The sequence below is a fragment of the Centropristis striata genome, chromosome 22 (assembly GCF_030273125.1).
Source record: "Centropristis striata isolate RG_2023a ecotype Rhode Island chromosome 22, C.striata_1.0, whole genome shotgun sequence".
Taxonomy (NCBI): Eukaryota; Metazoa; Chordata; class Actinopteri; order Perciformes; family Serranidae; genus Centropristis; species Centropristis striata.
This window is the reverse complement of record NC_081538.1, coordinates 192441-215437: the sequence shown is the minus strand read 5'-3', so window position 1 is coordinate 215437 and position 22997 is coordinate 192441. Positions and strand designations below refer to the sequence as shown.

The window sequence follows — 22997 nt, the reverse complement described above, 5'->3', positions numbered from 1 at the left end:
AAAGCAGCGGCTCTGACGTCAATCAGTGCGTTAGCCTCGAGCTAACACACGATCACACAAAACCACTTTTTTGTCTTTTCTGGATAAAAGCTTGAAACAAGGTGTTTTGTGTAAGACACTTCGAGAGCGGTCCCACAAAGTGTTTCTGCAATGTTGAAGCAACTTTACTGAGCAACAACATTTTGAAACGGGGATGCTTTGCATTGCTTTCCAGACACATTGTTTGGAGGGAGATTTAAAATGCAAGAGTTGGCCTTTAAATACACATTGAGTCGGTTGGTTGATTTGCAATTACCTTTGAGAAAGGTTAATGACATCATTACAACCATCTGGTCACACTTAAACGTCGTACAATAAAATGACTAGAAGGTGAAATGTTCATCTTGTTCTTTTCTTCACTTCCCAGGAGCATTTATTAGTATTAATCCTATTATCTGAAATAAATACCTTGGTTTGTTCAGTTGAAGTGCAAAAAGGAAATACTGAATTCATTATGGTTACTGTTGACAGTTATTTCGTTACCTTCTTTTGAAAGCTGATCGAATATCAATATTCTGTGAGCCCTGCTCAGCTTCTGTAAGACAGTAACAACACATGCTAGTCTGCATTTCTGTTGATATTTTATAATTAATGTAATGCACTTTGATGCTTTAACAAACCTTTAACTTCCAAGTCAAAGGAACAGCTGTCAAACTTGTCCTTGTAGGTGACTTCGCACCTGTAGTTTCCAGCATAGTTATCTTTGGCCTTGATGATGTGCATCTCAAATGTGTGAATCTGCCAGGGAGTGATATATAAAACATGGTTTAACAGCACCGACTATGAGGTGGTGCTCATGTCGGAGCTTGGACAGGTCATAAGATACCTTAGTCAATCGATCAAAGGTCTCTTTCAGCTGTAAGTGCTTTCCTGTCTTGCTGGCCAAATCCATCCATTTCCCTTTAAACCACTTGATCGTGGGTTTGCGGAGGAGATCTTTGCACTCCACCTTGGCAACAAATGTGATGTCTCCACCTTTAGACAGAATGGATAAAGTGATGACAGAGGAAAGGTAGATGACCGTCCAATCAGTCAACCATTACTGTAACAATGTTAGGTCATTTAATGAAACTATGCTCTCATAAAACCTCTGTATTGTCACATTAGTTTAGATTGTTGAGTCTGCTGCCACTTTTGAAGATTTCTAGTTCAACATTTGAGACAGACAAGAACATCGATAGCACCCTCATTCTTGTCCATAAAAAATGGTCATTCCATCTAACTCTTGGACAGAAAGCATACCCAGAATGTCTATATGTGATCCAGAATGTCTATATCTGATCCAGAATGGTTCTATCTGATCCAGAATGTCTCTATCTGATCCAGAATGGTTCTATCTGATCCAGAATGTCTATATCTGATCCAGAATGGTTCTATCTGATCCAGAATGTCTCTATCTGATCCAGAATGTCTATATCTGATCCAGAATGGTTCTATCTGATCCAGGATGTCTCTATCTGATCCAGAATGTCTCTATCTGATCCAGAATGTCCATGTTTTACCACCTGGAGCTCTGGTTGTACTGAGACTCACCCACAGAGACCGAGGCGCTCTGGGGACTCTCTATCAGCAGGGTGGACAGTGGAGGCGTGTCGATGGGCTTGTCCAGATCCTCGGGGGCCTGGCCCTCGCCCAGAGACCACACTGCTCATTCAGGAGAAACACAGCATGACAAAGGGCTCTCTACTGCCATTGTGCAAGGAGAAACATAGCATTACAGTTGAGGAATTCATACACCCACCTTTCACTTTTGATCTGAAAGTTTTAGTCTTTACCGGAGAATATTTGTACAGACAGACAGACAGACGGACACATTTTCTCTCTTCCAGCCATCCCACCTCATACAGCAGCAGAATATAAGCCCTTTGCAACATGGAAAGCATGAAGCAGACAATGTGAAACACAGAAATGCTGTCTAATAGACCACATGTAAGGGACACTCAGCAAAATGTAAAAGAATATGTAAATGACACATGTTCCTGATGCTCCAGTCTTCTTTCTAACAGGAGCTCTGAATTCTCATTAATCACACTGTTGTCATGTAGCTGGTATCCTGGGCCTGACTCCACTTTTTATACAAGTTTATCACTGACAAAATTATCTATACCTGCTATTTTTATAATCCTTTATCCTAAAGCAAATGAAAAAGATTCCATTTTCCGAATGCCACATCATTTCCTACCTGCAGCTCTGGAGGACAGAAGGAGTTGGACCAATGACGTGTTAGGAAAACAATCTTTTTCATTTAGCACAACGTCTCGTTGAGACAGCTAAAGTTGGATTAAGCTAGTAAGGCTCCATTGGACCAGATATGACTGAAAACAGGAAATTGGTTGAGTCCCAATATTCTTCTTGATACCGGTCTAAATTCCCCCTTGGAGTGTATGAAGAAATGAACATTAGAGTCTTTTTTTGGCTACCACTTTATTACCTGAGTCTTTTCTCCCCATGGCTGGGACGCTATCATCTAAACAAAGACAGAGAGAAATTTACAGCATATTGTAAAGAATAGTACTGTAAAGTCCACTGAAGCAAGCACACACTTAAAACCAACAAGCAGTTAAAGATTTGCAAGCACTGACCCAAGGAATTCTGAATCAAAGGACTGATTACATGCCCTGCTCTTTGTTTTGCTTTCAAGCCATATCTTGAATATTGATTGATCGCTGATTACAAAACCTAGACCTGACTATTGTGATCAGAATTCCAAATGTATTCACATAAATGGCAATTTATGTGTACAGTAGCATGATCATGTAACACCCCAAAAGTCTAGAAACATAAAGAACAATTATTTGTATTAAGAGGTGTCTGTTAATATATTAGCAAGGAAAAATTGTATTGAGAAAAACTAACTTCCAACACACAGAAATATGTAAAAACAAACATGTCTCCAACATGTTTCCTACGTTCAGACAGTGGGTGGTTCTGGTCTAGGCTACTGGTTTCACTGGTACTAACGTGATGGGAGGATTTAACAGAGGGATCTTACTAGGCAGCTCAATTGAGAGTTTCTTGAGTGAATTGGCATCCTCTGCGGAAAAAGCACAGTTATCATTGGAATTAATAAGGATAAACTCAACTACTTTCAGTTTGAAACATATTGTGTCTATCAGTGTAGGTTTGACCAGCTGCTGGATGGTTTACATTAAAAAGCTCAGGGAAGCTTTTGTGAGCTTGACTTTCATTTTGAAGTTAAGCCAATTAATCATGTATCCCTTCTCCTTGAAGCCTTTTCTCCAGTAAATCCATAAATTAAACGCAGCCTCTTTAAAAGAAGTGGATGTGGCACCATGACGTCACCCATTGGTTTGTGGACCGTTTTTTTGGCAATTTGGCTGTTGCTATCTTGCTGTTTGGCTGTTGCTATCTTGGAGACAGAAGTGACTACATTTGGAGATTGGAGTCAAGTTAGTTTGTTGCTAATTGGAGTTAGAATGTTTGTTTTTGTTTGTTTTTTTACCTCTGCCAAAGCAGTTATGTTTTACTTTCGTTGGTTTGTTTTGCAGGATTACTGAAAAACTACAGGCCCGATCTTCATGAAACCTAGCAGAAGGGCCAAGCTAGAACCCATTTAGTTTTGGATTGGACCAGAATCACAAGGAGGATATAGAAATTATTTTTTCACTTCCGTTAACATTGCAAGATGGACGTAACTTTGGTGGAGGTGTGAACCCTCCAAACAACTTCTACTTTTAAGTAGGTTTTGGTTTTACAAGACAAAAGGCTTTGAGGATTTATATATAATATATATATATATATATATATATATATATATATATATATATATATATATATATATATTACGTGCGCCGCTGCTGAAATTTCACATGATCATTAATATCAATGTGCCACTAATGATTTCTACTCGCACTGTGTGAGCAAAACAACACACAACATTATTTTTTACTTGTTTGTGGTCATCAACAAGCGCATCAAATCCTGTCGGACCTCTTAGGACATCAACGTAAAAGGTAACGTTCAAGCTGATACATGGTGTATATAGCGAGTAGCGCAGGTAGCATAACGTAACGTCAACATGACGGTGTAGCTCCTTAGGGCAGTGAGTGGCAGTGTTACCAACTTAGCGACGTTGTTGCTAGATTTAGAGACTTTTCCGACCCATCGCTCGTTAAGAGGAGTAAGAACGAGTCCTCCCGCAGCAGTCTCTCCCATTTGCCGTCACAGGGGGTGTTAAACCCTTAGCGTCCAGACTGCAAATCGCAAATGCGCGAAGTCGCGGCTGGCTGGTTTACAGTCAGTGTCTCTTTTGAGTCACTTTAGCCGGTCCGAGGCCGGTTTTTTACTTACTTTTTGTCTTCCCTACAAGATTATTCCTCTCTCCTACAGCGTCCATTACAAATTGCAAATTACAAATGTAATTGCAAATGGCAAATTATGAAAACTAGGCGATGACGTCATTTAGTGACTTCTAGCGACTTTTTGGACACCCAACACTGCTCATGGCCACGGACACAGCAGCACCACTGCTGAAACAAAATGTAAATATGTACGTCACTAAGCTAGCTAGTTTCTGATGGACAGAGAAGAAATAAATATTGATATCAAGACAGCAAGTAAGTGAATTTCCCAAAGGTTTGAGTATTTTACAAAGGCCAAATAAATAGTGTATCAATATAAAAGGGAATGCCCAGAAAGGTTTGAAATGTAACGTTAGCTTCTTGTTAGCATGAGCTATTCTCTCACAACAGCAAGAAATCAGTTATTCAATGTTCAATAACACTAAACTGCCCATTGTCATAAAAAACACATTCAAAGGTTGAGATTGAGCAGCATTCCCTTTTAGTAGATGGCTACATTTTAAACATTATATTTAACAATATATGTGCATATGTATTAATATGCATATACACATTTAGCAGCCATGTATTTATTTTGTATGGATAATATATACATGTGAAATACTATTTTCACATCCATACCTTTATTTGAGTATAAAGGTTGATGTGCTTGTAGGATTATTGTTGCATAAAAAATTCACACATTTACTATGTGTGATTGTTACATTATGTATGTCAATGCATGGACATACATCCGAATATATGAGGTTTGACATGAAACTCCATAGGAAAAAATATACAGGCCTACCATTCCAGCTGTGGAGCAGAGCCAGTGCCTTTTTGTTTTTACTAGAACATTAACCATGTACCTGTGAAGCTGAAATTCTCATTACACAACGGAAAACAAAATTGCTCAATGAATTAAACGCTTAATTTTTCTATTCTTAGATTGGCACAATATAGATGGTAACTTGTGATGCAACTTAAGTGCTCTTCTCGAAATAGTCCTCATGACGTAATGGGAACCCACTGACAATCAGTCTGATGGCGATTAAGTCTTCAGGGTTTCTGTGTGGCTGAAATATTGTCATCAGACTATAATCAATGGGTTCTAAGATTGCATTTCGGCCGATGCAATCCGCTTCTTTTGCTCTCCACACTGACTTTTCACGAGCATGCAACCAAAACCTGCTCAAACATGATTGGCTGATGCTACTCGGACTACAAACAGACTACAAATAGAAACCAGAACGCTTGTGATACCACAATCTTGTCCAGTTGCCTAAAGATTCTGCATTAATGTGTAACGGCTGAGTTACATAGGAATTAGGAAGTAGTAAGGATTGTTATAGGTACCAACCTGCTTGGGGTGTTGGAGACGAGGTAGTGGCTGCAGCAGCATCATCATCTGCAATAAAGGTTTCATTGACAAATAGACCCACCTATCACAAACCTCCAAGCCCATCACTGGCAGGCCAACAAGACACAAGGCTGCCAGGCCAACAAGGCCAATCCATCACATGCGAGATAAGACTTTGAATGGAACATGCATCTCTTGGACAGGAGGAGTGGAACCGATGATTTGACCGTAAACTAACTGTTGAGTCTAAGAAAAAACAGTGTGGGATCACGAAGCTTCACAAGCCGCCGACACAAAAGCACAAGCTCTATAGCACCGTGACGCACAGAAAACACACACAGGTGTATCATAAAACATCAACCTTTAAGCAGCAGGTGCAACTCAAATTTGCAAAAAATGCTCATGACCAAGCCAATAAAACCAGTGTGACTCCAAAGAAGCTCAGCTTTATCACCTGAGCTGGATCTTGTCTCTCAATTCATTCCAACTCACCTGAAGATACTACAAAATCAAAACTGACAGCAGGAAACCAGCCTTAGGGACGCTATGTTTAGTATATATGTGTTCTGCTGTTTGGGATTATAGAATAAAGAGTTTGATGACTCACCTTGCACACAAATTGCATCACCTTCGGTTTTCCATTTCAGGATTTTGTCAGTACATCATCTATTAAGCCTTATTTATTAGTCTCTATTAGTTCTGAAGTCTTAAGACATCTGAAGACTGAACCATAAAGTCCTCAGATGCAATATATATATATATATATATATATATATATATATATATATATTTATATGTATTTCTTTGAGGTCTGCATGCAATTAAAGCTAAACAGGAATTAGGGCACAGTTTTAAAAGCAAATTAACAACAATGCATGGCTGCAACCAGTAAGAATGAGGTCTATAGCATTCTTAGCAGGGAGGTAAAATCTTTTAGCTTTCACCTGAGAGAAAATCAAGGTTTTACATCCCTTTGCCATGCTGCTGAGCAATGCAGTGTGCAACTGGAATTAGACTTTAGCATTATGGTGAAAGAGCTTAATGGGTAAACATGCATTTTAAGAGAGAAATGGGACTTATTCTTGCTCAAGAGGAATACTTACCAGTTGGTGGGGGAGAGACTGGGCTCTCTTCCTTTACAGCAGAGCTACTGGGCTCTGCTAGCTCTTTTACCCCAACCTCACTAGTCTGTGGCTGGTTTGAGCCATTCTCGGTGGGGCTCGGCTCCTGAACCACCACAGCCAGTGATGGCTCAAGCTCTGTGGGCTCAGCTTTCTTCCCATCAGTCTCTACCGGCTCTTTCTCCTCTGCTACCGGCTCTGTACAGCAGACAAAGCGCCAGGCTGGAGCGGCAAGCATCGAGCACAACCACCAGCAGCCTTGCAAGGCGATGCTTGCATACCATGTGGGTATAAATAGCTAATGACCAGATAGCCATCATGCTAATTGGTGACATTTAAGTAAAGAAGGTAATTTCAGTTTACAACCACAATCTTGGCTCTGTGAGGCTTAAACACAAGGCACCAGCATGATAGCATGCTCTGCTAACGTGCTGATGTTCAGCAGGTATAATGTTCACCATATTAATTTAGAGTGTAAGCATGCTAACATTTGCTAATTAGCACCAATGTACAGCTAATGGGCTGTCGAGGCTGATGGGAACATCATTGGTTATAATTGGTAAAGAAAAGTACTGGATACACATACATTAAGGTTTTGACCTGATGATGGCACTGGAAAACAAAATCCAAGGATTACTGAAATCGGCATTATTCCTCCTCTTTGCACCATGAATGTTGTGCAAAATGCCACAGAAAGTTTCCAATAGCTGTTGGGATATTTCAGTCTGGATCAAAGTAGTGGCCTGATTGACTGACATTGCTTCACAGAGCCACGTGGCTAAAGAAACAACTCGAATCAATGTTTCAAATTCAACTTAATCAATAAGTAATGTCCAAAATATATCTATCATTAAAGACACAATGTGGTATGCCATCCTGTCTCATGTTTTGACCTGGTGCACCAATGGGACTTCTGTCTGGTCATTGCATATCTATACTGTAAAGTGATCAAGGAGGCTGGCATTTACTGACTCGCACAGCATGTATGAAATTATCTGATTACTTGTATCGTTAAATTTAGACAGCTGGCCTTTGACTAGAGCCAACAGAGTCAGTAAAACCCAACATCCCCAATCCCTTTATACCTCCTGTGTGATGACTCCATGTGTCACACAGTTACACAAACACAAAGACGGCCAAAGAGTTGCTGGCAGCACCAAGAATCAAGGAATGCAGGAAAAGAAGTGCAGGCATGTTGACAAGTGCACAGTAAGTAGTGATCTTACTGCTAAGCTAATTAACTTTTTGTGTGAACATACGGTGTATTTGGCAAACATACCTAAACAAGAAAAATGCAGTTTCAGGCCTCTCAAAGTGAATTAAATAAAAATAAATCGTGATGACACACACCAAACGAACACGTGATGTGAGTGTGATGTGCACAAGAACGCAACATTCTGGGGCAGGTGAAGGGGGGTCAGGGGTCAGGGGTCAGGGTTACCCACCTGGGGGTGGAGAGACCTCCAGGGAAATCTCAGGTAGGGGCGGGGCAGCTTTACTGTCTGGGGCAACACTTTCTGAGCATGTGACAAATATAGTGGTGGATGGAACAGCTGCTTTTTATAAGCACAAAGCTTCAGCATCTGCAATGCCTCTCAGTCGCACTCAAACATACACACCAAAACAGACATAAACACACACAAATGTGTACTAACTCACACATCTGCACACACCTGCCCCAAGTAGGCATTCACACTTTATTGCAGTAAATCACATTTTTCAGACTAGTCTTAATGCAACACAGGAAGAACTTGTTGAAGGGCTATTTTCCTGCATATAAATATACAAAATGTGCTGTTAATATGTCAAGATTAGGATTATGCAAATGTAATTGAGGTTCACAATTGAAATGCACATTAATAAACACAATAAATTCAAATATTACCAATTAATAACATCAAGGTATACTTCCATCAAGGTGTTGTGGTGGTTTTGCTGTAGATGGCTAACCTATTCTCATTCTCAACTCATCACATAAGAACCTCGGCATCTCTTTTTAACACGCTAGGTAGGCCTATACATTATATATCAAACTATAATCACACTTTAACATGGGCAACACATGGTTAACGTTGACAGCTCAACAAAAAATAAACTACATTTGTTGTGAATGTTAAATACTGTAAGACCACCCTGTCTTCTTCCCTGCGTGGACTTTCTCTTTACACTACATCACCGGACTTGCGGAGCACTTGCTTTTATAAACTTGCTCTGTGACAAGTGGCCGTACAAGAATATATTTATTCTTGGGATGAGAACAGTAAAGGCTTGATGATTGACCCATTGTAGCACCACCTTAAGACCCATTGGAAGTTTAGTGCATTACCAGGCAGTGTTTTGCATTAATTAATTAATTAATTAATTAATTATTATATACGTTAAGTGTTATAATCTATTTAAGATAAGACGTGCTTGAATTGGCAACAACGGGAAATGCAATATTTGCTAAATTTAGTAGTCTTACAGCATTGTGATACCTTTTTTATGAATATGTAGCATAAGGAATTATATGACTGTTACTAATCCAAGAAGTGCTTTACAACTTCAACATTTTACAAGGCTGGTTTTGTCTTAACGGGAGGTGGATCAAAGGGAAATATTAATTTGATCTGATCCTGTCAGTTGAGTTGAGTAACAAAGTTATGTAATGCCTTGGTGGTTGGTTATTGGAGAGAACAAGCGAGCGCACCACTGTTCTAAGCTGCAGTATCACTAAGATCCCATGGCCCTTTTTAAATAATGCTGAAGAAAGTATCAGCCAAATATAAGGTTTCTACATGAACATTTTTTAGTTAGAGCTATTGCCCCTGACTCTGTTGGAGCTTCAAGATGCTGCAGCTCCAAGGTCAAAGCCAGCGCCGGCAGAGAGCCAATAGCATGCCGGCACCTTGGTCACATGGGGCGGCAGGGCGTCAGCTGGGTAAACAGAGCGGGATCAACTGGCTGCTGAGAGGAATGTCAGAGATGCTGACGGCTCGGACGTGGCCATAGATCGCTCTGGAGCACAGCAGCACTTCCATACTGCCGACTATTGACTCCACATTTACACTCCTATGCAAATCTGTTTGCACATTGGCGCCAGGTTCAGAGTTCTCTCATCACGTTCCATGTGTAGAAGTCTCACTGTTACCCAGTGCTTAAACACCTCGGAGCAGACAAAGCTTGGTGTTTGACGTCTACACTGATATTCTCTTCTCAAAGAGTTCCTGTTCCTTCACTTAGTCCTTCTTTATGTTTTAACTACCCTTGTTTTAAGTAGAATTTGATGAATATATGTGTGTTCTTGCATACATGGTGCAGCTATAACCTGCTAGACTGAGAGGTGACAGTGGGAGATTAGATGTCTGCCGTCGTCTACTCACCTTCTGGCTGGCCGTTTGGCATCTCATCTAAAGAAAGAAAAGCAAACACATCACTGTAAATACCATACAGAGATGTCTCCCTTTAATCACCCAGAGATGTCTCTCCTTTTGAGTTTTTGACTTGTCTTTTATTGATATCCATTCACCACTCAGCCGATCGACTGGCTTCTCGTGCTGAGACACCGTGTTGTCTTAACTGATTATGATTGAGGCCCCATGACACACCATTTGTTTGCCCTCTGCCTCGTCTAGACTTATGAAACTAATGGTGGTGGTGGTGGTGGTGGAGCGACAGAAACATGTTTAGATAGGACATTCAAAACCTGCTACAGGACCTCTAGAGATCAAAGCATCCATACAGTCTCTGGCATGCAGTGACGGGTTAAAACATGGAGCCTTCTGTTATCAGTGGGTTAGTGGAGCACAGAGCCAACAGGTTGTCTAGTAAAGTCATGGAACATCTGCAGTGGCCTGTACTTTTATTGTCCTTGCTCATGAGTTTAAATTCTCTCAGTTGATAATAAGGACAACATTAAGCAAGTTAACAAATAGCTAAGTAATAGTTTAAACCACAATTTACTTATGTATTATACAATGTAATGTCAATGATTGGGTATAATCCAACCAGTGAAAATAAATAACAAACCTAGCTGGTTTAGTGTCCATTAGGGATGTTCCTGATGACTCAATGTTAAGATGTTAAAACTGAAATTTAAACTTTGACGAATCTAAAAGTAAGAAAACTTCCATCAAGGTGTTGTGGGATTACACTCGTCACATATCGATGCTTCGTCAGGAAGCCTGGGTGTGTAATGGTATCAATATGATCAAACATATTTAGTTATGTTTAGGATCAGGGTTTGGGTTAAATGAAGTACACTTGTTACTTAAGTTACGTTACGTAGGTTAAGTAGTCAATGTAAATAAGTCAAAGACGAGACAAACAGCGGTCTTCTGAGTGAACGTGTGTTTGTTTATCCTCCCAACAACCTTTCTCACTCTTTACACAATGTCACCTGACCTTCTGAAGTTATAACTTATCCTAGTCGACTGGTCTAAAAATAAGAGACACTCAGAAAACAATTTCAACTTTAGGTTAAACATTGTCTAAAAAGGGCCTTTTGAAAAAGTTAATCACATTTTTAAACAAAACAAATCTTACTTTATATCATATGTCCCCAGTGTGCACCCTGTTGAACCCAGTGTGTGTGCTATAATATTTAATGAACGGCCAACGGGGACTCTGGTCTAAGAAAAGTCATGGTTTGGCATCGCTTCTGTCATTATTATCTTACTGAGCATGTATGATTGATTGAGCTCGTTTCAGGACAAGCCAGTCAATCAGGAGAAAACTAGAGTGACTGTTGAACCCATTGATATTTCATAAAGGAGAGGTGGTGACAGGTGAGGACAAACACTCTGAGTTGGCAGTGAGTCAGGAGTGGCTGATGAGTTCTGATGAGTTCAGATCAGAGCAGAGCGCCCTGTTGGGACCGCCATGTTGGGGTCATGTCCCGCCTTCTGCATAGTCTACCCGGGCACCACTCATCGCCCAAACCAAACGGAGTGTTTTCAGTTTGTGAAAACACGGCTGACAGTATCCCTGTCCATTGTCTGTATATGTGAAAGAGCAACTGGGGACAATGTCTGGAGCGGATAATACGGGCATTGTCCGAGTGACCAGAAATACACAGAGCCTTTAATATTAAAAGACCCTTCATCTCCAGTAACAGTCCTGTTTCATTCTGTATTTTCAACTTTGTTTTTCTCCATTTGTAAAGTATGTCAGTTTTAGGTAGCTAGAGGTGTCAGTGAAATCTTGAGACATATTTCCAAAATACAGTGAGAAATGAAATGTCAAAGCGAGAGTAAGTAGAAGTAATCTTGATATTTTCTCCCAGAACGGCTGACCAACAGCAGCCTGATGTTTGTTTGAAACCCTTTGACGTAACCCACCAAGACTCTGAGACTTGAACATCTTCTTTGAGTATCTTTAGCTGTTAACAACCTTTGTTCCCTTCATAGTGCGTTTCTCACTGCCAGCTGTTTGCAGCCAGGCTATGAATATTGCAACCCTCATTCCATGCATGTCAATTGGCTATGCACCATTTTTAACATCAATTTTCTTTCCATGACTTCTTAGCGTCTGATATCCCTCCGTTTGTAACGATTCGCGCTGAGCATTCCTTGTCTAAATTAGCCGCGGTGCCACCTCACTTCAAAACAATGTATCACTGGCCACCGGGCCACAATCCTGCAGGGTCACATCATCAGCGGGAATGAGCCCTGCCCGACTCTGTCTCATCTCCGCTGAGATAATGAGAGTGGAGAAAGGTTTTGTTTTACCTCTGAGGACTCCCAGTGCAGCTGACAAGGCTGCAGGTATTTTCAGCTGTTGGCCCTGCTGGCGTGCAGACAGAAGGGCTCATTCAGGCTCTGACCTGAGCCAAACTGCCGGCAGCTTTATTTTTCCTAATATAGACCTTTATTGCTTTAATAATCCTACATAAATGATAGTGGTCGACCTTGTCGTGGTCCTTTATTTTAATTCTGGTCAGACAAGAACTTTAATGAGGAACTTGTGTGAGACTTGAAGTGTCTGAGGAGAGACGGGAGCTGGACTCGGGTTCAATTAGCTGCTGACAGGCGTCCCCATATCTGACCATGGGTTTGATTTATGAGGCGCTACTCAGTAACACAATGCAACAGTGTCAGAGGACAGAGCCCAGGAAGGTGCTGGACCTTAGGGACAGTAAACATCATGAGGTGAAGACAGGCGTCCTGTAGTGCCTCCTGGCTCCGGGTCAGGGTTTAATGCCGCGCTGTCTGACTGATCCGACCTGAAGCCAAGCTGGCAGCGAGATGTCTGTTTCGGTGTGGAGCAGGAGGAGCAGGAGGAGGAGGAGGAGGAGGAGGAGGAGGAGGAGGAGGAGGAGGGTGTGGAGGGAGATGGCAGGGAACAAGGGATGGGGATTAAAAGTGCGCTCATTCTGAACTATTCCAGGGACAAGAATCCAGGTCCCAAAAGATCTGCGGGCGACTCAGCCAGTCCGTCATCTCTGGTTCGGACTTTTTAAAGGCTTGAGAGTGGGATCTCTAAAACAACAGCGCTGGCCTCCTCCTCTTCAGCTGTTCAGACTCATTTAAAGAACAATACTTTTCTACTCTCATTTATCTGCTGCTCTTGGCTATGCAGCTATTTATGGGTAGTGTTTGTGGCGGACTGGAATCTGCTGCCTCTATTTCCTCGCAGCTTTGTCTCTGAGGGGATCAGGGATGTTTATGTCAGTGGATGAACATTGTGGGGGCAACTGTGCTGTACAAACCCACAGTATAAGGTACACCAAGAGAAAGGCCATGCTGAGGTTCTCATTATTTCCTCTATTTCTTGCAAACATCTACCTTTTTTTTATTTTTACCACCCAACAAGAGATTAGGGGAACATTTGGATGTGAAAACGGGATTCTGGAGCTTGCAGCTGGCTGTTAATAGTTGTCAACTCCCCAAATGTGTCAATTCCAGAAAAAGAGCTCCCATGAACCCAGTCTTGAAAGTGCAATGCCCATTGTGCAAATGACACCCAAGCAAGTTTATTTTTTTTATTTATATAACCTAAAAATGACAAATTTGCTTCCAAGGCCACCTTTGTTTGGTAGGCTCTCCGTTTGGATAAGGAAATACTCTAAAGAGCTATAACTTCAGAGGAAGAAACCCCTAAAAGAGCAGAAAAGAGGATCTCTCTTCCAGCAGACACAGTAAATAGTCCAGAGGATTGTTTTAGTGTCTAATCATCTCAGATGTGTTAGAATAACCAAAGGCAGATCAACGGCCCCCTGGAGGACAAAAAGTTTATTAAAAACTTGTATTGGCTCATCAGGAAGGCTTCAAAGGTCCAAACAGTGTTCCAGCTCCTCTACATGGGCATGTCTGGTGGACGGCAGACCCCCAGAAGAGCCGGGCTAATGGGGGGGGGGGGTAATACCATATGGTAATGACAGACAAGAGCGGATTAAAAGGGAATGTTGATGGACACGATGGTGCAGATGAGTGACGTGGCGGTGTGGAGGCGAGGGGACGGTCAAGATGCTGCATGTGGTTGAATAAGGAGGTGAATTATGGGTCGGGGTCTCCCACCAATCACCACAGACACAAACAGTCAGGTTGTTATTTATCTTACAGGTCTCTGCTTGTGTCATCAACATTCCTCTGTGCTCTTCATCATCATGTCTTTCTCCAGCTGGATAACACAGAACAATCCAACAACCCCACCCATGGGCAACAATAGTATCTGCTCATAAAGCTCAAATCTTCTGTTGCCCCCGGATGGTAGAAACACTCTGCTGGTAATACAACACCACTGTCAAAGTCACTTTGAGGATTCCTTTGAACGAGCTGGCAGGCGGGACATAAAGTGATGGAGTCGCCTGATCCCCCAAACACTGACAGGCATATCAACATAACAAGCCACTCATAATAAAAAAAAACACCAATTGACTTAAAGGTTACATGTTTTTCCTTTTGAATTCATTAAAACTGGCTTATTTTGGATCCCACGACAGCTTTAAATCAAGCTCATGATCAAAACTCCTACCTTTCTTTGTGGGCTCTGGCATCTTGAGCCTCGGTCCAAGAAAATAAGTGTGAAGGAGTCAGAAGGTGCAGGTAGCACAGGTAGATCAGGTAGGAGCCTTCAGAGTGATGAGACTCTACAGGAGGCCAGGTAAGGGAGGTAGCCCTCTCGTCCAGGAGGGACAGAGATGATGAAAGGAAGAAAAAGCCTGTGGGAGCCTCAGACAGAGTGATGGGAGATGAGGAGGGCACAGGGATACGGTTTGGAGGTCTCAGTGGGGGAGGAGAGGAGGACCAGATCCAGGAAGGAGAGGCTTTAAGGCCTTTTATAGAGAGGAGGCATGCTCCTCCTCTCCTGAACCCCACATCGCTCCCCTACCCACTGGCTGCTTTTTACATGACAAGAAGTAACTGGAAAGGTTGTTTTTAATGCTGCCTTGTGCACAAAAGTGACATTGAAATTATGCATTTTACTTTGTATGCTGACTGGATTAAAATGTCAAATGTCAGTTTTGTAACAGTAGAACTTAATTTTCAAATATGAGTTCTGCAAAGCTCAGATTTCCTCAAAATGTCAACGTTTTCATTGCTGAGTTTTCTTGAGAAATGACTCAAAGTGTTTGACTTGAAGGAATAGTTAGATATTTTGAGATACATGGTGTTTTGCTAATTGAGGGTTAAATGAGGGTTAGAAGACAAGATCAGGCTATTCTTATTCAATGTTTGTGTTTATACCTACAAAAAGCAATGCAAAACACTTGTATTGGACCCATATAATTGGGATGCAGGAGGTGCAGCATTGATGTTTGAATGGATTCTTTGGTGGCAACTTCTAGTCGATAGTAATTAAGTCAGAGCAAAACAAGAAGTTGTGCTGTAGTATAGGAGGTCAGGTGGGATGGACGGGTCAGAAACAAAGATACCAGTCTGAAACTTCTAAGGTACAATGCAAGTTAACTTGTAAGTGGGTGGATATTTCTGTGCTTTCGGTATAACAGATATCAGATATTGGTCCTCTTACTATGCAACTTAAAACACAAGAATGAGGTTGAAGTTGTTTTACAAGTTTCTGCCTCTTTGTCTCTCCACAAGGACTGTCCACCTGCAACCAGAGCCCACTCAGACATGATTGGCCATTATGACTTTGAATACAAACAGACCACCAACTGATCCCAGAATGCTTCTAAAACCTGATTCCCCCCTTAGTATCAGGGTGATTCCTCCCAGTGGGGCATCAGAGGTGAGTCTCCTCAGTGCTCTACAGAAGGCCGATGAGGATATATAACTGGAAAGGTGTCGTCATGGTCACAGGCCGGAGGGTGATGTCATTTTTCCGATCTCAGATAATATGCAGGAGTTCTAAAGAGTCTGTGGATTTATTACAAAAGAAAAGTTTGAGATGACATGCAGTGACTTGATGCCAGATGTCCACTTAATCCAGGTGGAATGCTGTCCAAGAACAGCAGGCTCTCCAAACTGGCAAATAAATACTGTGGGAGATGCCTGGGCGGTGGTTAGAAGGCCTATTCTTAGAAAGCTGTCATAAACCTTGACATTTGACATGTGTATCTGACATGAAAAGAGGGTTTCATTGTGAATTATATCATTGATGTGGCTGCTCTGCTCCTAATTAATCTTTTTAGCATGTGTGAGTGATAAATCAGGTGTGGTCTCTGATCAAAGGGTGAAAGATTAATCAACATGCAGCATGAACGCCGGCTGCAGGGAATCTAACAATATCATCACCACTTGAGCCTTTAATGACCTCAACATGGAAGTGCACTTAAAAGATGCACCATTACTGCCAAAGGACAGTCAAGACAAAGCACAGCTCTATTCTAGGAGCCATAGATGCTGTCTGTACACAGGAATGCAGCGTATACGGTCTATGAGAACTTTGCTTGGTCAGTCATCCTTGAAATGAATCGCTGTCACTTTAAATTTGGATCCATACATCTATCCAACACATATCATATGACGTGGAAGCTTTTAATGAAGAACTTTCCTTAAATGACTTGTTTTCATAATTCAGCTGATAGTATGTGGCCTTTCTTGGTAACAGAGTCCCATCGCCCAGTTAGCCCATTTATAACCTGCAGCGGGCTCCAGCACTAAATACTGGGCTTAGGAAGCATCATGTTGGGTCCGCTACAAACAGCACTAAACCATTTGGTGTTGGAGAGTTCACATCACAGAGAGATTTAGCCATGAGGTCACACTGCAGGCAGGAAACAGGAGAGATGGGAAGCTTAGAGACGGACGACACTGACCCCCGCTGGTTCCCCACAGACAGGGAAACATCAAACATGAAGGAAACATGAAGGAAAACAAGAAGGAAAACAAGAAGGAAACATGAAGGAAAACATGAAGGAAACAAGAAGGAAACATGAAGGAAACATGAAGGAAAACATGAAGGAAAACAAGAAGGAAAACATGAAGGAAAACAAGAAGGAAACATGAAGGAAACATGAAGGAAAACAAGAAGGAAACTAGAAGAAAACATGAAGGAAAACATGAAGGAAACATGAAGGAAAACAAGAAGGAAAACAAGAAGGAAAACATGAAGGAAAACATGAAGGAAAACAAGAAGGAAACATGAAGGAAAACATGAAGGAAACATGAAGGAAAAAATGAAGGAAAACATGAAGGAAACAAGAAGGAAACATGAAGGAAAACATGAAGGAAAACATGAAGGAAACATGAAGGAAAACATGAAGGAAAACATGAAGAAAACAAGAAGAAAACATGAAGGAAAACATGAAGGAAAACATGAAGAAAACAAGAAGAAAACATGAAGGAAAACATGAAGGAAAACATGAAGAAAACAAGAAGAAAACATGAAGGAAAACAAGAAGGAAAACATGAAGGAAAACATGAAGGAAACATGAAGGAAACATGAAGGAAAACATGAAGGAAAACATGAAGGAAAACATGAAGAAAACAAGAAGAAAACATGAAGGAAAACATGAAGGAAAACATGAAGAAAACAAGAAGAAAACATGAAGGAAAACATGAAGGAAAACATGAAGGAAAACATGAAGGAAACATGAAGGAAACATGAAGGAAAACATGAAGGAAAACATGAAGGAAAACATGAAGGAAACATGAAGGAAACATGAAGGAAACAAGAAGAAAACATGAAGGAAAACATGAAGGAAAACATGAAGGAAACATGAAGGAAAACATGAAGGAAACAAGAAGAAAACATGAAGGAAAACATGAAGGAAACATGAAGGAAAACATGAAGGAAAACATGAAGGAAAACATGAAGGAAAACATGAAGAAAACATGAAGGAAACATGAAGGAAAACATGAAGGAAAACATGAAGGAAAACATGAAGGAAACATGAAGGAAACATGAAGGAAACAAGAAGAAAACATGAAGGAAAACATGAAGGAAAACATGAAGGAAACATGAAGGAAAACATGAAGGAAACAAGAAGAAAACATGAAGGAAAACATGAAGGAAACATGAAGGAAAACATGAAGGAAACATGAAGGAAAACATGAAGGAAACATGAAGGAAAACATGAAGGAAACATGAAGGAAAACAAGAAGGAAAACAAGAAGGAAAACAAGAAGGAAAACATGAAGGAAAACATGAAGGAAAACATGAAGGAAAACATGAAGGAAAACAAGAAGGAAAACAAGAAGGAAAACATGAAGGAAAACAAGAAGGAAAACATGAAGGAAAACAAGAAGGAAAACATGAAGGAAAACATGAAGGAAACAAGAAGGAATACATGAAGGAAACATGAAGGAAACATGAAGGATCCTCCATCACTAGATCTCCCAGGTCTCGTTCACAGCCGTCTGGCTCCTCCCACCAATCGCTGCATCCAGAATGTGATGGAGGTAATTCCAGATCCTTCTCTGTTCACTAATACTATCTGTACATATCCTGGACATTTGGTGGAAAGACTCCTGTAAGTTTATTAGAGCTGCCAGAGCAGCTTGAAGGTCCCACCATGGAAATAATCCCACGTTTCTTTATTTCCTGTCCTGGAGCATGTATGTGACGTAAACACATACGTGACGTGAGCAGATCAGATCAGAGTTTTGTGTCTTGTCAGTGTAGACGACACGCTACGGAGGAGAGGATTACACTTTTACACTCTGGAGGGTGGTTTCAGATTTTTGCGTCTTTAAGCCCCAAAACGCCGTCACCGTCTAAACGAAAGGCACTTCCCATAAAATATTTAGTAGTTTTTACCCGCGAGCGTCCTCGTGTGAACGGGGCCAGAAAGGACGATACTAAAAACATTTGGAAATAAGGGAAACTTTTAGTATAAGTCTTCATTTAAATAAAAGTTCAATAAGTGCAGGATTTAAAAAGATTCCCTTGTTATTAACCTGAGAGATGGTCAATGCTTTTTTATTTTTTTTATAATTTAAATTTTTTTTGGCAGCCAGAAATGACCCAGGCATCACACACACTGTTATACAACAAACTCTTTTTGTTTTTAAACAGAAGGAAAAGAGAGAAAAATAAGTCTAGTAGAGTCTTTCACTCTGCTTGTCGACATTTTTCATCCTCTTATGTTCATTCAAATTCCAAATATCAATAAATGAATAAATAAATACAGAAAAATAAATAAAACAAGTAAATAAAATGATAAGTAGATAAGCAGAAAGCACCAGTGAAGAACAGGTAGAAGGAATGTGTTTACCCTGAGGTGTTGTATCCTTACCAATAAATACAAAATAATAATAAAAAGATGTTATCATAATGATTTTTAAAGTGTCCATTTGTGACAGTCAATGCTTTCCCCCCTGTAAATTAATAAAAAGAGTATTATATGAGGCAGTAAAGGGCTTTTTTTTGTTATTTATTTCCTCTTTTTTTTTTTTTTATTACATTTTTAATAGGTGCACAGACATTGTCTGATGCTAAAATCTACAGACACAAATATGCAAAAGTTGAGTCAAATAAACACCTAAATGTGTAACTGGGATGTTTTATTTCCACTCGTCTGAAATGAGGCTTGTTAAGGAAGCAAAATCATTTTAAAATGAACCAGTGCATTAAATATGTCTCTTATGATGTTTGACGATTATTGTTTACCAAGAAAGTGAACAGTTCATTTGCAAGAACAGATATTTTAATTGATTTTTTTTTAATCCAGGGAATAATAATCAAACTGTTTGTTCAGTGATTTAATTCACCACAACTCAAGAAACTGATGAAATGAGCTCATAGCAATATCTGTTGCAATAACAAAAATGAAAAAAAACACAATAAAAAGTGGCCAACACTAAGAATAAAATAAGTTTATTTATTTTAAATTATTTACACCACAAACTCAACACATGTACTAACTAAAAAAGTGGAAAGTTTAAGCTTCTAGATTAAAAACAAATGGTAAAAGGAGGACATAAAGAGTTTAATATGATAAAATAAATCAGAAGTCTCCTCGTCGACTCCTCTGCAGCAGCAGCAGCGTCTCTCTGCTGAACTGGTAGGTGAGCTTCTTCTTCACCTTGAAGATCTCTCCGGAGCGGCTGTAGTTCCTGAGGGCGCGGGACATCTTCTGGTAGGTCATGGGCCTCTTGTTGCCCTTCCGCTGCCCCCACAGCGCCGCCACCTGCTCCTTGTTGGAGGACGAGAAGCGGAAAACGCCGGCGGCGGCGGCCGGCACCCAGGACACGCAGTGGGCCATGGCCGGGTCCTCCAGCATCTCAAACAGGAAGTGGAAGAGACGCACCTTCCCACCTGCCAACAGGAAGTGGTGGACGGAGACTGAACAGGGATTTAGAAGAGCAGCTGTGCTGCTTTAAACAGTTAGAGCTGGTTACAGTTAATCATTTCCTCAAATACCTTCCCAGTAAACACTCTGTCTCTCTGGTGAGCTGTAAACACTGCGGTTATCTGATTATATGTGAAAGCAGAATACCACGCACCTTTTGTTTTTACCGTAAAGGGAAGGTCTCTTATTTGCTCTCTTGGTATTGTTTCCCCCAGGCTACTAGCGACCGGGGCAATAACAGTATCTAGTGACCAGAAAAAGCAGAACTCACCTGCTGGAGGTCTGACTGGGTGTCTGCTGGATAGAAACTCTGGCAGCGACGCGTCAGATAGAGCTGCTGCTGATGTGTTGAGGCTCAGAGCTGCTGGAGCGGCCTGGACCACTGCAGGTCTGAGCATCTGGGGGGAAGGAAACATGGGTTTAAAGCCTTATATATATACATTTATATATATAGACAATTATACTCAAAATACAACATAAGGGCCAAAAAACAACAACAAGTTTAGTTAATGGACAATGAAAAGGCAACAGGGTGAACTGGGGAAATAGACAAAGTGAAAACAGAAGAAAATGGAACATTGTTGTTATTCCTACTGAAACTAATACACAATGACCAAGCAAAGTAATGTTAAAGCTAAAAGGAATGGAGACTTTGCATCCTGTTGTTGTAAGTTATGTCCGTTCTTTTTACCTTACCCTTAACCAAGAGTTTAAAAAGTGTTTAAAGTGTCTAAAACATATTTAAAACACATTTTAAACGGGTTAAGGTCGTCACTAAAACGTGTTGGCATCTTAGATAAACAGATAACAGATAAATAACAGATAAAGAGATAACAGATAAATAATCTGTGTGTGTTTTTGGGTGAGGCCTTCAGGACTTTAAAGCAGGAGACCTGAGAGGTTATATGTGTGATTGTTGGAGGTTTGGTCTGGAATAGGCCTGTTTTTAGGCCTGTTTTTAGGCCTAACCCTGTTATTTTTACCTTAACCAAGTGGTTTTGGTGCCTCACTATATTCAAGGTGTTTGTCACACTGTCAACAGTTTGCAGAAGTCCAGAAACTCTTAAATTCAACATGTTAAACTTTATATTTAAAGTATATTTAGATATTTAAGTTTACCAGTGGTTTGGATCCCAACATATATCCTAGTGACTGGGTTGGTTGCTGTTTAAATAGCGTCATCACATTTAAAAGGTGTTTAAAACAGCGATGGTCACAGTGTTTAAATGTAGGAATCATGGTGTAATCTATTAATGTCAGCATGTTTGAGCAGCATGTCCCAGTGAGAACAGGCTGCAGTGGTTATTTAATCTCTTTCTGTGGAAACGTGCAGTAACATTGATCCTGGCGACTGGCTCGGCTCGTTTAAAACCGCTATCATCACATTTAAACATTTAAAACAGTTATCATTGCATGTTGCAAACATATTGTGTGTTTGCATCCTATTAAACAGCCATTTTGTCACAGTTTTGACCATATAATATGATTTTTTTATATATATAAATCCTACAAACCTGTTGATGAGAACAGACTGAAGTGATGATTATTATTTGTCTATAACTCTCATGAACAGTTTTTCATATCTGACCACATAAACACATGTTTTGTAGCAGAAAGCAGCATGAAATGCCTACAGGTGAGTCATATCTGACCACATAAACAGGAACAACAACATGAAATGCCTACAGGTGAGTCGCAGCAGGTCCAGCGCTGCTGCCGGGACTCTCCGTCTGCAGGTGCTCTTCTTTCCTCTGCAGGTGAACCTGCAGCACAGAACATCTTCTCCCCTGTAACAGGAACAAAGACTGAGATCAAATCAATCTTCAGGTTCTCTCTAATTGAACTCCGGCGTCCCTCTTACCATGCTCTGCGGTGTTTTGTCTGTAGTACTCCTCCAGGAACTCTAAGATCACCTCCAGGTCAGACTGAGTCTCCTGGAAAGAATTCTGACAGAGATAAATGAATCAACATCAGCCGTCATGCTGCAGAATGATCAATGATGAAGAAGGCAATTCTTATTTTATCCTTTGCAATAATCAGCTGTTTACCATGACGGACGAGTCTGAACTGAAGCAGAACGCTCTTTACACTTTGGAAGAATGTCCCCAAAGAGCCTGTGAGAGTGTGGAGTGCTGGACTCTTATTATAGCCGGAGGAGCGGGGCTTTTCTGCATAACGCCAGACGTTTTGTAGCGAAGCTCTGAGGAACAATGAGCAGCGTCCCACAGAGCGCCAGCCGTCAACAAAGCGTCCCAGCGCTGACCACATCCTCCCCGCGGCAGCAGATAAGGCCCGGGCCGAGGACGCAGACACACAATGCTCTTCAGGAAAAACACACTTGCTGCCATATTTTTCCTCACAGGATGTGTCTTAATTTCAGATTTTCATAGCGCTTGTTGCAATATTTCACTACAATGGAGTTGGTGCCAAATGTTTCAACACAGTGTTTTTTTTTTAAAGTTTTTTTATTTTGTATCTTTTCGTGACAAAAGAAGAAA

The 22997-nt window shown here is 40.8% G+C and overlaps 2 protein-coding genes across 2 annotated transcripts in view; both read right to left on the bottom strand.

The window, feature by feature from the left end:
• Positions 1–14796, bottom strand: part of mybpc1 (myosin binding protein C1) — a 30559-nt gene extending 15763 nt beyond the window's left edge. Inside the window, exons 1-11 of the mRNA XM_059325575.1 lie at positions 14775–14796; positions 10184–10210; positions 8267–8338; positions 6804–7019; positions 5701–5748; positions 3032–3073; positions 2471–2506; positions 1573–1683; positions 866–1014; positions 660–777; positions 523–574 (exon numbers count right to left, since the gene is read on the bottom strand). Coding sequence (XP_059181558.1) covers positions 523–574; positions 660–777; positions 866–1014; positions 1573–1683; positions 2471–2506; positions 3032–3073; positions 5701–5748; positions 6804–7019; positions 8267–8338; positions 10184–10210; positions 14775–14796 — 893 coding nt within the window. The remainder of the gene's footprint in view (positions 1–522; positions 575–659; positions 778–865; positions 1015–1572; positions 1684–2470; positions 2507–3031; positions 3074–5700; positions 5749–6803; positions 7020–8266; positions 8339–10183; positions 10211–14774) is intronic.
• A 5240-nt stretch (positions 14797–20036) lies between these two features.
• On the bottom strand, positions 20037–22712 carry spi2 (Spi-2 proto-oncogene). Its single transcript, XM_059325579.1, has 5 exons — positions 22548–22712; positions 22361–22445; positions 22186–22286; positions 20771–20897; positions 20037–20465 (listed from the first exon to the last, which is right to left on the bottom strand). Exons 1-5 carry the CDS (start codon positions 22548–22550, stop codon positions 20155–20157), a joined length of 627 nt encoding a protein of 208 aa, XP_059181562.1. The 5' UTR covers positions 22551–22712; the 3' UTR covers positions 20037–20154.
• Between the last annotated feature and the right edge of the window lie 285 nt (positions 22713–22997).

Bases quoted from the DNA above. Each gene is read 5' to 3' on its own strand.
- spi2 (XM_059325579.1), bottom strand. The intron at 20,898-22,185 runs GTAGGCATTTCA...CCTTCCCCCCAG, and splicing joins GGACCTGCTGCGACTCACCT to ATGCTCAGACCTGCAGTGGT. The intron at 20,466-20,770 runs GTGAGTTCTGCT...TCCTGTTGGCAG, and splicing joins CCCAGTCAGACCTCCAGCAG to GTGGGAAGGTGCGTCTCTTC.